General features: G+C 43.5%; 1 protein-coding gene across 2 annotated transcripts in view; it reads right to left on the bottom strand.

The window, feature by feature from the left end:
- Positions 1–12,473, bottom strand: part of LOC124615629 (myosin-9-like) — a 246,316-nt gene that overhangs the window by 15,305 nt on the left and 218,538 nt on the right. For both annotated transcript variants that reach the window (XM_047143635.1, XM_047143636.1), the window contains one exon: positions 2,094–2,153. In XM_047143635.1, the coding sequence (XP_046999591.1) occupies positions 2,094–2,153 (60 nt within the window). The remainder of the gene's footprint in view (positions 1–2,093; positions 2,154–12,473) is intronic.

The following is a 12,473-nucleotide window of genomic DNA, read 5'->3' as shown; positions in this document are numbered from 1 at the left end:
GAAACATAAAAGCGGGTTTAACTGTATTAAACACATTGGCTTTTTGAGTGCTACTACATATGTTAGTAATGCTGTTGTGGATCATGGTTTTGTGTTTATAATATCTATGATACTCTTCATAGAAGTTAGCCACATTCTAACTTTCCTGTTTACTAACCTACGGAGTGTGATCAAAAAGTAACAAGAATTTTTCAATTTTGCGTGCTTTATACAACTTACTTTCAAATTTTTTTTGTCTTCGTTGGTACACATGGTCCTGATGTATCTGACTAGATCAGAGAAGTTGCTAATGATGTCAGCATATCCTTTGGCTCCTGCCAAGCAATTTTTGCCGATGTTTTCGGTATTAAACATGCAACAGCAAAGTTTGTTCCAAAATTGTTGAATTTCGGCCAAAAACAACATCGTAGACATTGCTCACAAATTGCTTATGAAGTTGACAACGATCCAGAACATTTAAAGGTTATAACAGATGACGAAACATAGGTATGATGTTGAAACCAAGGTTCAATTGTGGCAATGGAAACTGCCTGTAGAGCCAAGACTGAAAGAAAATTTGCCAAGTTCCATCACATACTAAGGTTCATCTTACTGTTTTCTTAGATTATAGGGAGATAGTGTGTATTAAGTTCCTGCCTTATGGTTGTATGGTTAATAAGGAATGCTACTCGTAAGATATGCACTGTTTGTGTGAAGCGACTGGAAGAAAACAACCAGAAGTGTAGCAGAACCGCTCATGGAAATAGCATCACGATAATGCTCCCAAAACAAAAAGAGCCATTATGATGTCTCAGCCACCGCGTTTGCTGAACATGGACCTTTGCAACTTCTTTCTATTCCTGAGGCTGAAAACCATAAAGGGTGTTTTTTTTTTTTTTTTTCCTTCCAACAGTGATGAGGTAAAAACAGAATCACTGAAGGAGCTGAACACCATAAAGAAAATAGTTCCAGAATTGCTTCAAAGATTGGAAAAAGCACTGGACAAGAGGGGAATTACTTTGAAGGGAACCAAGTTGATATATAAATAAAAGATTATTAAAGAAAATCAAAAATTGCCATTACTTTTTGATCACGCCTCATTTTTGACATTACCCCCATTTGATTTGGTGTTGTTTAACTTCAATTCGCCTGATACCCCCATTTTATTTGGTGTTGTTTAACTTCAATTCGCCTGACTATTGGATATCATGTTCTTCCAAACACCATTCTTAATTAATTCTGTTGATATTTGTCACCAATCATTCATTTCTCTTTTCAATTTTCTATCCTAACTGCACAAGTAGGGTCTCTAACATACTACACTACGAACCCTAAAATACCTGATTGCATTTCCTGCCCACATATCTAAATGCAGTACTGTTTTACCCACTATGTGGTCATTTGCCATATATTGGTGTTTCTTGTCCCTGGGAAATATAATGGCTTAGTTTTTCCTTGCTTGCAACGATGCTGCAGTACCAATATAAGGAGGACATATTAGCAGATAGGTTGATTATGCAAACTTTTTCACCTGCAACTACTGAAAAAACCTGCTGCACTCATCAGAAACTGTATGCAAATCTGGACTCTCCACACCCTTCCAATGTGGTTGCACCTACAGTATGACCATGTGTGTCTGACATGCAAGCCAACCCACCACAGAAAGGACCGTGGTTCATGGGACTAAGAGGACCTCTGATAAACCTAAAGTTAAGAACAGTGTTTTGTTGGATGTACAAAAGGGCTTCATTACATCAACTTTGTACAAATATTTACAGGAAAACCCTAATATTGATTTAAATACTTCAACAGGCAACTAAAAGTGATACTATTGGAGATGGTACATAATTTTTGTATAGTATAATAGTACAAGTGGACCACCTGAGCATGTTTATTAAATGAAGACACACAACAAATCTGTGATTCAAATGTTGCTTATGATCTAAAGTAATGTTACTATACAAGTATAGTAAACACTAACAGTACGGCTACATTTTTAGATACTTCAGTGAGAGCTGTCAACTATTCTGTCACTGTTGTAAAATGCTAAAAAAATCTCAATTCACTCATCCTGGAAGTATCTATATGCAATCCAAATAAGAATGCTAGCTCACCTGTAGAGAAAGTCTCCCTTTCTTCCCAGGCGTAGGAGGGCCAGGTTTATTGTATGTAATCTGAAACACAGTCAACACACATTAAAACAATATTGCACAGAAAATTGAAAGATACACAAGAACATCATTTACCCAACCCTCACTATTTCAAACTTCCATTTTATCTGGATTTGTTTTAAAAACATGATACTGTGTGGTGTACATCGGCTATTGTATGGTATATATGCACAGTTGTTAGATATCGGAACTGCATGAAGATCACTGCTCACATGCTTCCAATTACCGTTAATATGACCTGTTGGATTTGTTCCTTACATATTTAAGAAGCTATACTAGTATTCTTCTTTTGTACCCATATTTGAGTGTGCCCAAGTGAAATGGCTTCAAAGTGAAGGAAAGTGGTTGTTTAGATGGACAAAAAGTTGGCAACACCGAACAGAACAGACGGAGGATTTGCTGAAACACACAGCTGCAGAATATGGTGTACAAACAAACTGTCAGACTTCTGCTTCACAATGATGACCTAAGATAGTTTGCAGAACTGTGAAACAATGATGAAAGCAAGAAATGATACAATGGATGAAGCACTATCATTTTGGTTCAGTGAGAAAAGAGCATGGTGTTCCAATATCTGGTCCATTCCTGCAGGAAAACACACTGAACTTAAATAAATAGCAAGCTACCTGATGGCGATCTCATCTTCACAGTCATGACACAGATCAGCTTTCAGTGACAGGTGAAAGGTTTTCACAGGGTACAGTGGAAAAAAAACCTTCAAAGAGAGGCCACAGTATTTATTTCTGCAGTATCTAGATTCTTAGAAATCCATATTATATATGGTCTGACACAGTCCAGATAAAAAAGATTCTTGTGTACAAGACTGTAGAAAACTATTCAACTTTGAGTACCTCCATATTTTATTTAATAAATCTGAGGGTCATCTATTAACATATATAAAAAAAACACAAAACAAGTTAATTGGCAAAGGCATTCCCTTACTGCCTAAAGACACCAAATAATTTTTTAAAGTGATCTATAAACAAATTATCTTATTCACAGCAAGGATAACACGACACTCCATGATTTTCTGTGTTGCTGTCTAGTTTTTAAAAAAGGTGTGTGTGTGTGTGTGTGTGTGTGTGTGTGTGTGTGTGTGTGTGTGTGTGTGTGGACAAGGTCTTGCACTAGGAGAAACAATAAAACTATGAGGTAGATGCAAAAGTAGAAGTGAGAGAGGAGTAAGAAGATTAAGAAAGCAGCTGCAGGCCACCAGAACATGTTATGCAATGGGAGACACATCCTCTGCATCTGAACAGTGTTTCCTGCATTATTACAAGAAAACTAGAAATGCAGACAAGTTAATAAAATCTCAGGAAAGAGAACAACAACAAAAACAACAAGTCAGTAAACCAACAACAGATGTAAAAGAACAAGAATAAAAATGCTGGAAAGTGCAGCCATGGACTCCCTGTTTCACTTGCTGAACAATCCAAAGAAAACTTTAATGTCATTTCAATCAACCCTCGATATTTTGGCAAAATGTGTGTTTTTAAGTCTGTGGTAGGCACAAAATGTTGTCTGCAATTGTACTGAATGCCTTCTCAAAAAATTATTCTGAACAACTAGTTCAGGACCCCACTCTTTAAGTGAAAATGGTTGCGAAAACATACCTGACCTCTTAGCAACAAATAATCCTGACCAAACAAGGAGCATCTTGACAGATACAGGAATTAGTGACCACAATGTGGTTGTAACTAGACTGAATACTGCAATATAGAAAACGACCAAAAACGAATGCAAAATACATTCATTTAAAAAAGGCAGATAAAAATTTGCTCATGCACCTTCTTAAGAGACAGTCTCTACTCCTTCCAATTTGATTATGTAAGCATACACTACATGTGGTTTAAATTCAAAGAAATAGTGTTGTTGATGATTATGTGTTTAAGGGAATAAACAACAGGGTCAATCTGTCACTCCTTATCATGAGAGACATGTCAAAAGCTAAAAAGGTGAGAACAATGGAGACTAGGCTGCTCAAACTATATGAGCAAATCAAAGCGTTTAAAAGAGCACGACAATAGGTAAAAGAAAAGAGATAAACCATGCAGCACCTTGCACAATGGGTGTTAAAAGCACAATAAAGTGAGAGGGGATGGCTCGGTGGTTACCCACCACAGGGGGAGGCCTCTCACCCCCACAACCACCCTTAACACTGGAAGTGGAAGAGTATTATAGGTTAGAGTAAAATCAGCTCTCCCTCAGGGAATGCAACACTTTGGTAATGGCTGTCATGTCATCCACAAGCACCTAAGGTAGAAACCCGAGAGCGTGCCGCAGATCGGCCATCAGGGCATGCTCAACAAGAACATGCGGTATCATCAGTAGACTACTGCAGTTGCAGTGAGGGAGATTCTCCCGACACAGAAGAAAGTCATGGGTGAGTCCTGTGTGGCCAGTGCACAGTTGGCGCAGTGGCCAGTGCACAGTTGGCGCAACACAGTGGCATCATTCCGAGAGGCCTGGAAAGATGTATGCTACACCTTAGTGGACCCTTAATTGCTGTCAACTTGTTTTGGGTTGTAAAGCCAGTCATTCCAATTCCCAGAGCTTTAGAATATTGTGCCGAAGTTGTAATCTTAATTCTGGGTCCAGTATACCGATGTCAAGTAGATCTCCTGTACTTGCATCTTTAGCTAGACGGTCGGCAAGTTCATTTCCTGGAGTGACTACATGGGTTGGTGTCCAGATAATGGTCACCATCTTTTCCTGGGCTGTAGTGGTCAGCAAGAAGGTCCTGGATGTTTGTGACCAAAGGATTTTTGGAATAGCACAGGGCTATACCTTTTAAGCAACTCATGGACTCACAACAGATCAGAAAGTTCGTCACTGCCTGGTATTTGGCGTACCTCAAAGCCTGAGAGATGGCAACAATTCTGCATGTATAAACTGCAGGCACTTGACACAGAGTGCTTCTCATGTTCCCTTAGAAGTGTAAAAGCCAACATTGTTGCTGACTTTTGATCTATCTTTGTAGATGCATACTGAATTAGAATAATCTTGGAAGATTGAAAGAAAAAAGTGTTGGAGAAGGGTAGGATCGTCATCCTTCTTGGGGCCACAAAAGAGGTCCATTCTTATCACAGGATATGGCACAGCCCACGGGGGATGTTGGGAGGGAGCTCTAGGAACACACACTTATGGAGCCTATTGGAGGTCCGTCAGTAGAATATCAAGTTGCATCCCAGCTGGTCTTCTCAGTTTTGGGAGATGAGCGAACAGCCTGAACTGCTGGTTGTGGAACAGAGTTGAGTGACAAGCGTGGGTAGGCACCTGACAGACTGTGACTGTGTAACTTGCCAGAACCTGCTGTCGTCCAACATGCAGCAGTGTGACACCAGCTTCTGGGAGGCCATCAACAGAGCTCGTACGGAGGGCCCCCATAGTCAACCGCACAACAGTGTGGTGAACAGGGTCCAACAGGCTAAGTAGGAACGGTGCTGCGAACCCATAGGCAACACATCGGTAATTCAAGCAGGATAAAATTACCACTTTATAAAATCACAGAACAGTGTGGTCTGCACCCCACGAGGAGTGACTAAGGAAACGAAGAGCATTCAGCTTCTTCACCGAGTTGCCTTGAGCTGGCAGACAAGTGGCAGCCAAATTAGCTTGCTGTCAAATAAAATACCTAAGAATTGGAAAGTGTGAACAGCTTTAAGTAACTGGTCACTGAGATAAATTTATGGGTGTGGGTGCACAGTCCCGAGTTGATAAATATGTCTCACTTATGATTTTGCAGGGGAAAATTATACCCATGGTTCAGAGACCAGTCGTGGACTCTCCAGCCAGTCCCCTGAAGCTGGCACTCAGTGGTGTGCTGTAATGCAGAGGAATAGCACATATAAAAGTCATCCATGTACAATAACAGAGACTGTGGGGCACACTGCATTTATGGTAAGCAAACAGTGTTATGCTCAGAACCAATCCCTGAGAGACTCCTCTTACAACAGGCAAGGAAGGGCGCACGTCTGTTCTAGCCTTTGACACCGCAGAGGAAAGAAATAGTATCAACAGCACTTGAAAGATATATACCAAATAAATTAATAAGAGATGGTACTGATCCCATGTGGTACACAAAACAGATCAGAACACTATTGCAGAAGCAACAAAAAAGTATAGCCAAATTTAAAAGAACACAAAATCCCCAAAATTGTCAAAGTTTTACAGAAGCTCTACATTTAGCACAAACTTCAGTATGAGACGCTTTAAATGGTTTCCACAGTGAAACTCTGTCTTGAAATCTGGTAGAAAACCCAAGGAGATTCTGGTCGCATGTAAAGTACACCCATGGTAAGATGCAAACAATACTTCACTGCATGATAACATAGGTGATGTTATTGATGACAGCACCACTAAAGTAAAGTTACTAAATACAGTGTTCTGAAATACCTTCACAAAAGACAATGAAGTAAATACTTCAGAATTAGAATCAAGAACAATTGCCAACATTAATAACTTAGAAGCAGATATCCACAGTGTAGCAAAGCAGCTTAAGACTCCTAAGAAAGGAAAGTCTTCCAGTCCAGATTGTATACCAGCCAGGTTCCTTTCAGAGTATGCTGATACAATAGCTGCATACTTAGCAATCATAGACATCCATTCACCCACTCATAGAAAGATCTGTACCCAAAGACTGGAACGCTGCAAAAGTCACACCAATACCCAAGAAGGGAAATCGAAGTTGATCTGTTGAATTACAGGCCAGATCACTAACGTCAATTTGCAGTACGATTTTGGAACATATACTGTGCTCTAACATTATGAATCACCTTCAAGAAAACTATTTATTGGCAGATAGTTCTGATCCAGAAAATACTGTTCTTGTGAAACACAACTACCTCTTTATTCTCACAAAGTAACGAGTGCCACCAACAGGTGTCATCAACTTGATTCCATATTTTTATATTTACATAATGCTTTTGGTACTGTTTCTCACAAGCTACTTCTCATTAAATTGTGTGCCTATAGAGTGTCATCACAGTTGTGTGACTGGATTTGTGATTTTCTGTCAGAAAGATTGCAGTTTGTAATAACTGAAAGTCCTTTAGTAAAACAGAAGTAATCTCTGGCACTGCCCAAGGAAGTGTTATAGGCCCTTTGTTGTTCCTAAAATACATAACCAATTTATGAGACAATCTGAGCAGTCCTCTTAGATTGGTTGGTTGGATTAAAAGAGGGGGCAAGGGACCAAACTACGAGGTCATCAGTCCCTTGTTCCGAATAAAACAATGCCACAAGTGTGAGAATAAAACAAACAAGACTGATGACTCAAAACGGAATGAAAGGAAAAATCACAAGCACGATGAATTGCAACAAACATATAAATCGACAAAAGGAGACAAGAAAACCACAGAAACGCAAGAAACAGGATGAAGAGATTAAAAACAACAAGGCAGATTACCATGGCTGGCTAACGATGAGAATAAAAAAAGAGAAGCCAGCCACTCTGCAACACATTAAAACCTCCACCCTAGAAGCACTAGGGTGGAGGACACAGAGGGACAAAGGACATGTGCTGAAACTTAAGATCAAATGATAAAATCCACCCTCACGAATAAAACATAAAACTAAATCAGCTGATGAAGTGTTGTCAGATAAAATTAGTGGCAATGAGTCCGGTAACCCACGATTTTGTTGCTGGGCAGTCAAAGCGGGACAGTGCACCAGAATATGGGCCACTATCAATTGGGCACCACACCAACTCGGGCAGATCTTCACGGTGCAGGAGGTAACTGGGCGTCGCCAGTGAGGAACTGGCAGAGGACAACTGATACCCTGCGAGAGACCCGCAAGGAAGACATCCACACATTTGTAGTCTCCTTAATGACACACAGTTTGTCGTGTGTACTGTTATACCATTCCGTCTCCCAAAGCCGAATAACCCTACGGCGCAAGTCAGAACGCAGGTCAGGTTCAGAGAAGCCAATCTCCAGAAACGGTTTCCGTGTAGCCTGTTTGGCCAGCCTGTTGGCAAGTTCGTTGCCTGAGACACGCCGACAGATATGTCTTGGGGCCACACAAACACCATTGAACGACTTGACTGGTCCAGGGCATAGATGGACTCCTGGATGGACGCTACCGAAGGATGGCGAGGGTAGCACTGGTCGACAGCTTGTAGACTGCTCAAGGAGTCAGTACACAGAAGAAACAATTCCCCAGGTAATGAACGGATATACTGAAGTGCACGAGAGATGGCCACCAGCTGTGAAGTGAATACACTGTAGCCTTTGGGCAAGGAATGCTGTTCAAAATGGCTTCTGTGGACGTAGGCGAAGCCAACAATACCATCAGCCATCGAGCCGTCAGTGTAAATCATTTCAGAGCCCTGGAACATGTCAAGAATAGACAGGAAGTGATGTGAGTAACTGAGTCCTTAGGGTCATGCGAAAGGTCCAGACGAATCTGCAGCCTAGGTGTACACCACGGAAGTGTATGCAGACGGACCTGGATGGGTGGTGGTAAAGGGAAGGACTCCAGTTCAGACAGAATGGATCGCAAGCGAACCGCAATCGTTAGCCCTGACCTGGGCCACCGAAGCGGGTGATGAACTGCCACAGGTGGAAAAAAGGAGATGATAATTCAGATGCTCAGGAGAATAACAAATGTGTGCAATGTAACTGGCGAGCAGCTGTGCACGTCAGATCTTCAGTGGAGAGACTCTGGCCTCCACAAGGACACTGGCCACCAGACTCGTCCTAAAAGCTCCTGTCGCTAGGCAAACGCCACAGTGGTGCACTGGGTCGAGTACATGCAACGCTGAGGGCACCACCAAATCATAAATCAAACTCTCGTAGTCAAGGCAGGCTTGGGGCACCCTAACGAGCGAGGGATCGCATTTTCTGCCGCAGAAGCGATTGTGGTAGTCGCCTGCTCAACCATCACATCAATGTTACAATGTGGAGCAGAGTCAGCGGTGGCATCAGATGTGAAAGTTTCCCAGTCTGCCTTGTTTAAAGCCCATCTGGGCAGGCGTCCATGGGCCCGATGCTGGGGCAGTGACAGGAAATGTGTGGCGGTCCCATTAAAGCGGCAGAGTTCGAACTAAGACAGTAAAGTTTCGACATCTCTGCCTCGGCCAGTAAGCATGATTTCACCCTACAAGGGGTTATGGGTGTTATACAACCCAAAAGTAGGAAAGGTGTAGGGAGTTGATCAATCAGTGAAGCTAATACATTCACGGGTACTGCACCATCTGGAGGAAGCTATACATTGCAGATAGTTATTTCCTGTGTCATCCATACTCTGACAGCTGCAGCTTCAAGAGGGGTTTGAAGGGGCACAGTTTCACTACAGACTGAGTTTAGGACATAAACACAAACTCCATCTGACACTTGATTATAGTCGCTACGGTTCCTGCAATATCCCTTACAGCCGCAGAGGGCAGGGGTTCGCATTGCCGGGCGAACCAGGTTTCCTGAAGGGCAATGCAGAAAGCAGGGACAAAGCTTAACAGTTGCCATAGCTCAGCCAGGCAGTGGACAAACAGCAATTCCACTGGAGGATGACATCATCGTGAGACTGGGAAGGCATGGAACATTCAATGAGGCATTTTGCGCCACAGGGTCACCTGCTGCCACCGACTTTTTGCCTGAGCAGTCTATATCTGTTGTGTCTGAGGGTCCGGCAAGATCTAGGTGCTCAGCAGTCACCAGAATCTCCACCCCATCCTCATACCCAGAACTTTTAGGTAGTGGTGGTGTGGATGCCACCACAAGTTCCTTGTTCTTAGGGGTCTTCTTTTTCGATTTCTCGCGCTGTTCCTTGGGTTTCCCTGGCTGGGAGGACTTCGCTGAATTAGTCTCTGGGACTGAGGATGAGTGTGAAGCCCTACGACCAGATGCTTTTGGGCTTCTTCAGCCGCTGGCAGGTGTCATACTTCCCACTAGCAGAAACCTGGGAAGGGAGTGGCCCAAGGGACCCCTTCCTAGCAAGAGGAGACGAAGAAACCTTATGCTTCTCTGGCTCAGAAGTGGGGACTGAAATCCCCGATAGTTTGGGGGATTGGGCAACAGGAATTTGAGGAACTGATGGGGCGAGAACTGTTCTTGTAGCAGCGGCGTATGAGGTGGTCATAGCCACAGGTTGTAGGCGCCCAAATCTCCTCTTAGCCTCAGTCGGTCCAGGGTCTTATATTCCATTTTTTTCCTCTCTTTCTGTAAAATCCTGCAGTCTGGTGAGCAAGGTGAATGATGCTCTCCACAGTTGACATAGATGGGAGGCGGGCCGCATGGAGTATTGGGATGTGATGGACGTCCACAATATCGACAGCTGGGGCTGGAAGTACAGAGGGAAGACATATGGCCAAAATTCCAGCACTTGAAGCACTGCATCGGGGAAGGGATATATGGTTTGACGTCACAGCAGTAGACCATCACCTTGATCTTCTTGGGCAAAGTGTCACCCTTGAAGACCAAGCTGAAAGCACCAGTGGCAACCTGGTTAACCCTCAAACCCCAATGGACGCGCTGGATGAAATGAACACCTCGCCACTCTAAATTTGCACACAGCTCGTCGATAGACTGCAAAAGAAGATCCCTGTGGAATATAATACACTGGACCATGTTTAAGCTCTTATGAGGCCTGATAGCAACAGAAACATACCCCAACTTGCCACAAACAAGTAATGCCCATGATTCGACAGAGGATGCTGTTTTATCAAAACTGACCCAGAGCGCATTTTGGACAAGCCCTCCACCTCCCCAAACTTTTCTTCCAAATGCTCCACAAAAAACTGAGGCTTCGTGGAAATGAAAGATTCCCCTTGAACTGTCGTACGTACGATGTACCGGGCGAATAAGCTTCACTGCCATCCTTAGCCTGGCTTTCCTCCCATGGTGTGGCCAGGGAGGGGAACGACTTGGGGTCATATTTCTTAGCATTAAAGTTAGACTTCGCCTGCTTAAAGACTGCTGGCGGCAGACCACCAGCAAGAGATGATGTAATACGCTTCGTGGCATGTCATCTGCCCAGATGCCACCCACTCCGACCAGGGGCCCTCCCCATGGGCTCCACCCAGCCGCAGCAAAGGCCACTGCTGGGAGTCCCAATGTTCCAGGGTGACGGGCATCTACTCCTTGGCATGCGTGGGGAGTTAACGGTGCAGGCATCAGCAGAGCGATCCCTGTGTTGTCAGTGGACTACAATCAACAGGGTACATGGCGGCCCCGCCACAACAGACTGGCTACCGTGCTGGATATGTGGTGCAAAGAAATCCATGGTCACTGTCAGCACAGAAAGTGACACTGCATAGTGCATGGTGGAAAACGCACCCAGGAAGGTGTCCTCATCCGAGAGATGGAGAATGGGCGGGACTGCAATGCGATGACGACAAAGTGGGCAAAGATCTCTATGTAAAATGGACCTGATGCCCTTCCCCAATTGGCTCACTCTTCCTACAAGAGAACTTCACATAAAGGTCGAAATGTGTGAGACTCCTTTTAGTCGCCTCTTATGACAGGCAGGAATACCTCGGGCCTATTCTTACTCCCAGACCCGCAGGGGGGGGGGGGGGGGGGGTCTTAGATTACCAAAATGTGATTTCAAATTGGAATGATTACATAGATAATGTTGTGAGGAAAGCAAACAAAGACTCTAATTTGTTGGCAGAATATTTAGAAAATTAACACGTCTCTGCCCTCTTCTAGAGTACTGCTGGGCAGCATGGTATCAGCATCATCAGATAGGGTTGGCAGAGGAAATCATAAAAGTTAAAAGAATGGCAGCTCGTTTTGTATTACCACAAAACAAAGGAGATAGTGCCATGGATATAATACATGAACTGGGGCGGCAGTCATTAAAACTAAGGTGGTTTTTGCTGCCGCTGTACCTTCTCATGAAATTTGAATCACCAATTTTCTCCTCAGAGTGTGAAAATACTTTGTTGGTGCCCACCTACACAAGGAGTTCATCATAATACAAGGGCTGACTGAAAAGTAATGCCTCCACCTTCCTTCAACAGACGGCAGCATTGGTATGCGGCAGATAGTGTCTTGTTCCGTAGCCTCTCTCTATAGCTCCAGTTGACAGGAAGCCTTAGCATTGAACGGTTGTGGTGTTACTGTGGAAAGTGTGGAACCCTGCACACACAGTCGTTCAATGTGATTTAAGCAATGTACAGCCATTGAATTCTTGACAGCAGAAGGTGTGGCCCCAAAGGAGATTCATCAGAAAATGAAAGCAGTTCATGGTGATTGCGTTGATGTGAGTATTGTGCATCATTGAGTGGGCAAGTTTAAAGATGTTGAGGTGGGAACACCTGACCTGTGACAAACAAAGAGTTGAACATCCTGTAACAGCAACCACAGAGTTTCACAAGCA

The sequence above is a fragment of the Schistocerca americana genome, chromosome 5, assembly GCF_021461395.2.
Source record: "Schistocerca americana isolate TAMUIC-IGC-003095 chromosome 5, iqSchAmer2.1, whole genome shotgun sequence".
Classification (NCBI taxonomy): domain Eukaryota; kingdom Metazoa; phylum Arthropoda; class Insecta; order Orthoptera; family Acrididae; genus Schistocerca; species Schistocerca americana.
Note: the sequence above shows the minus strand (reverse complement) of the source record. Positions and strands in the feature narration are given on the sequence as shown.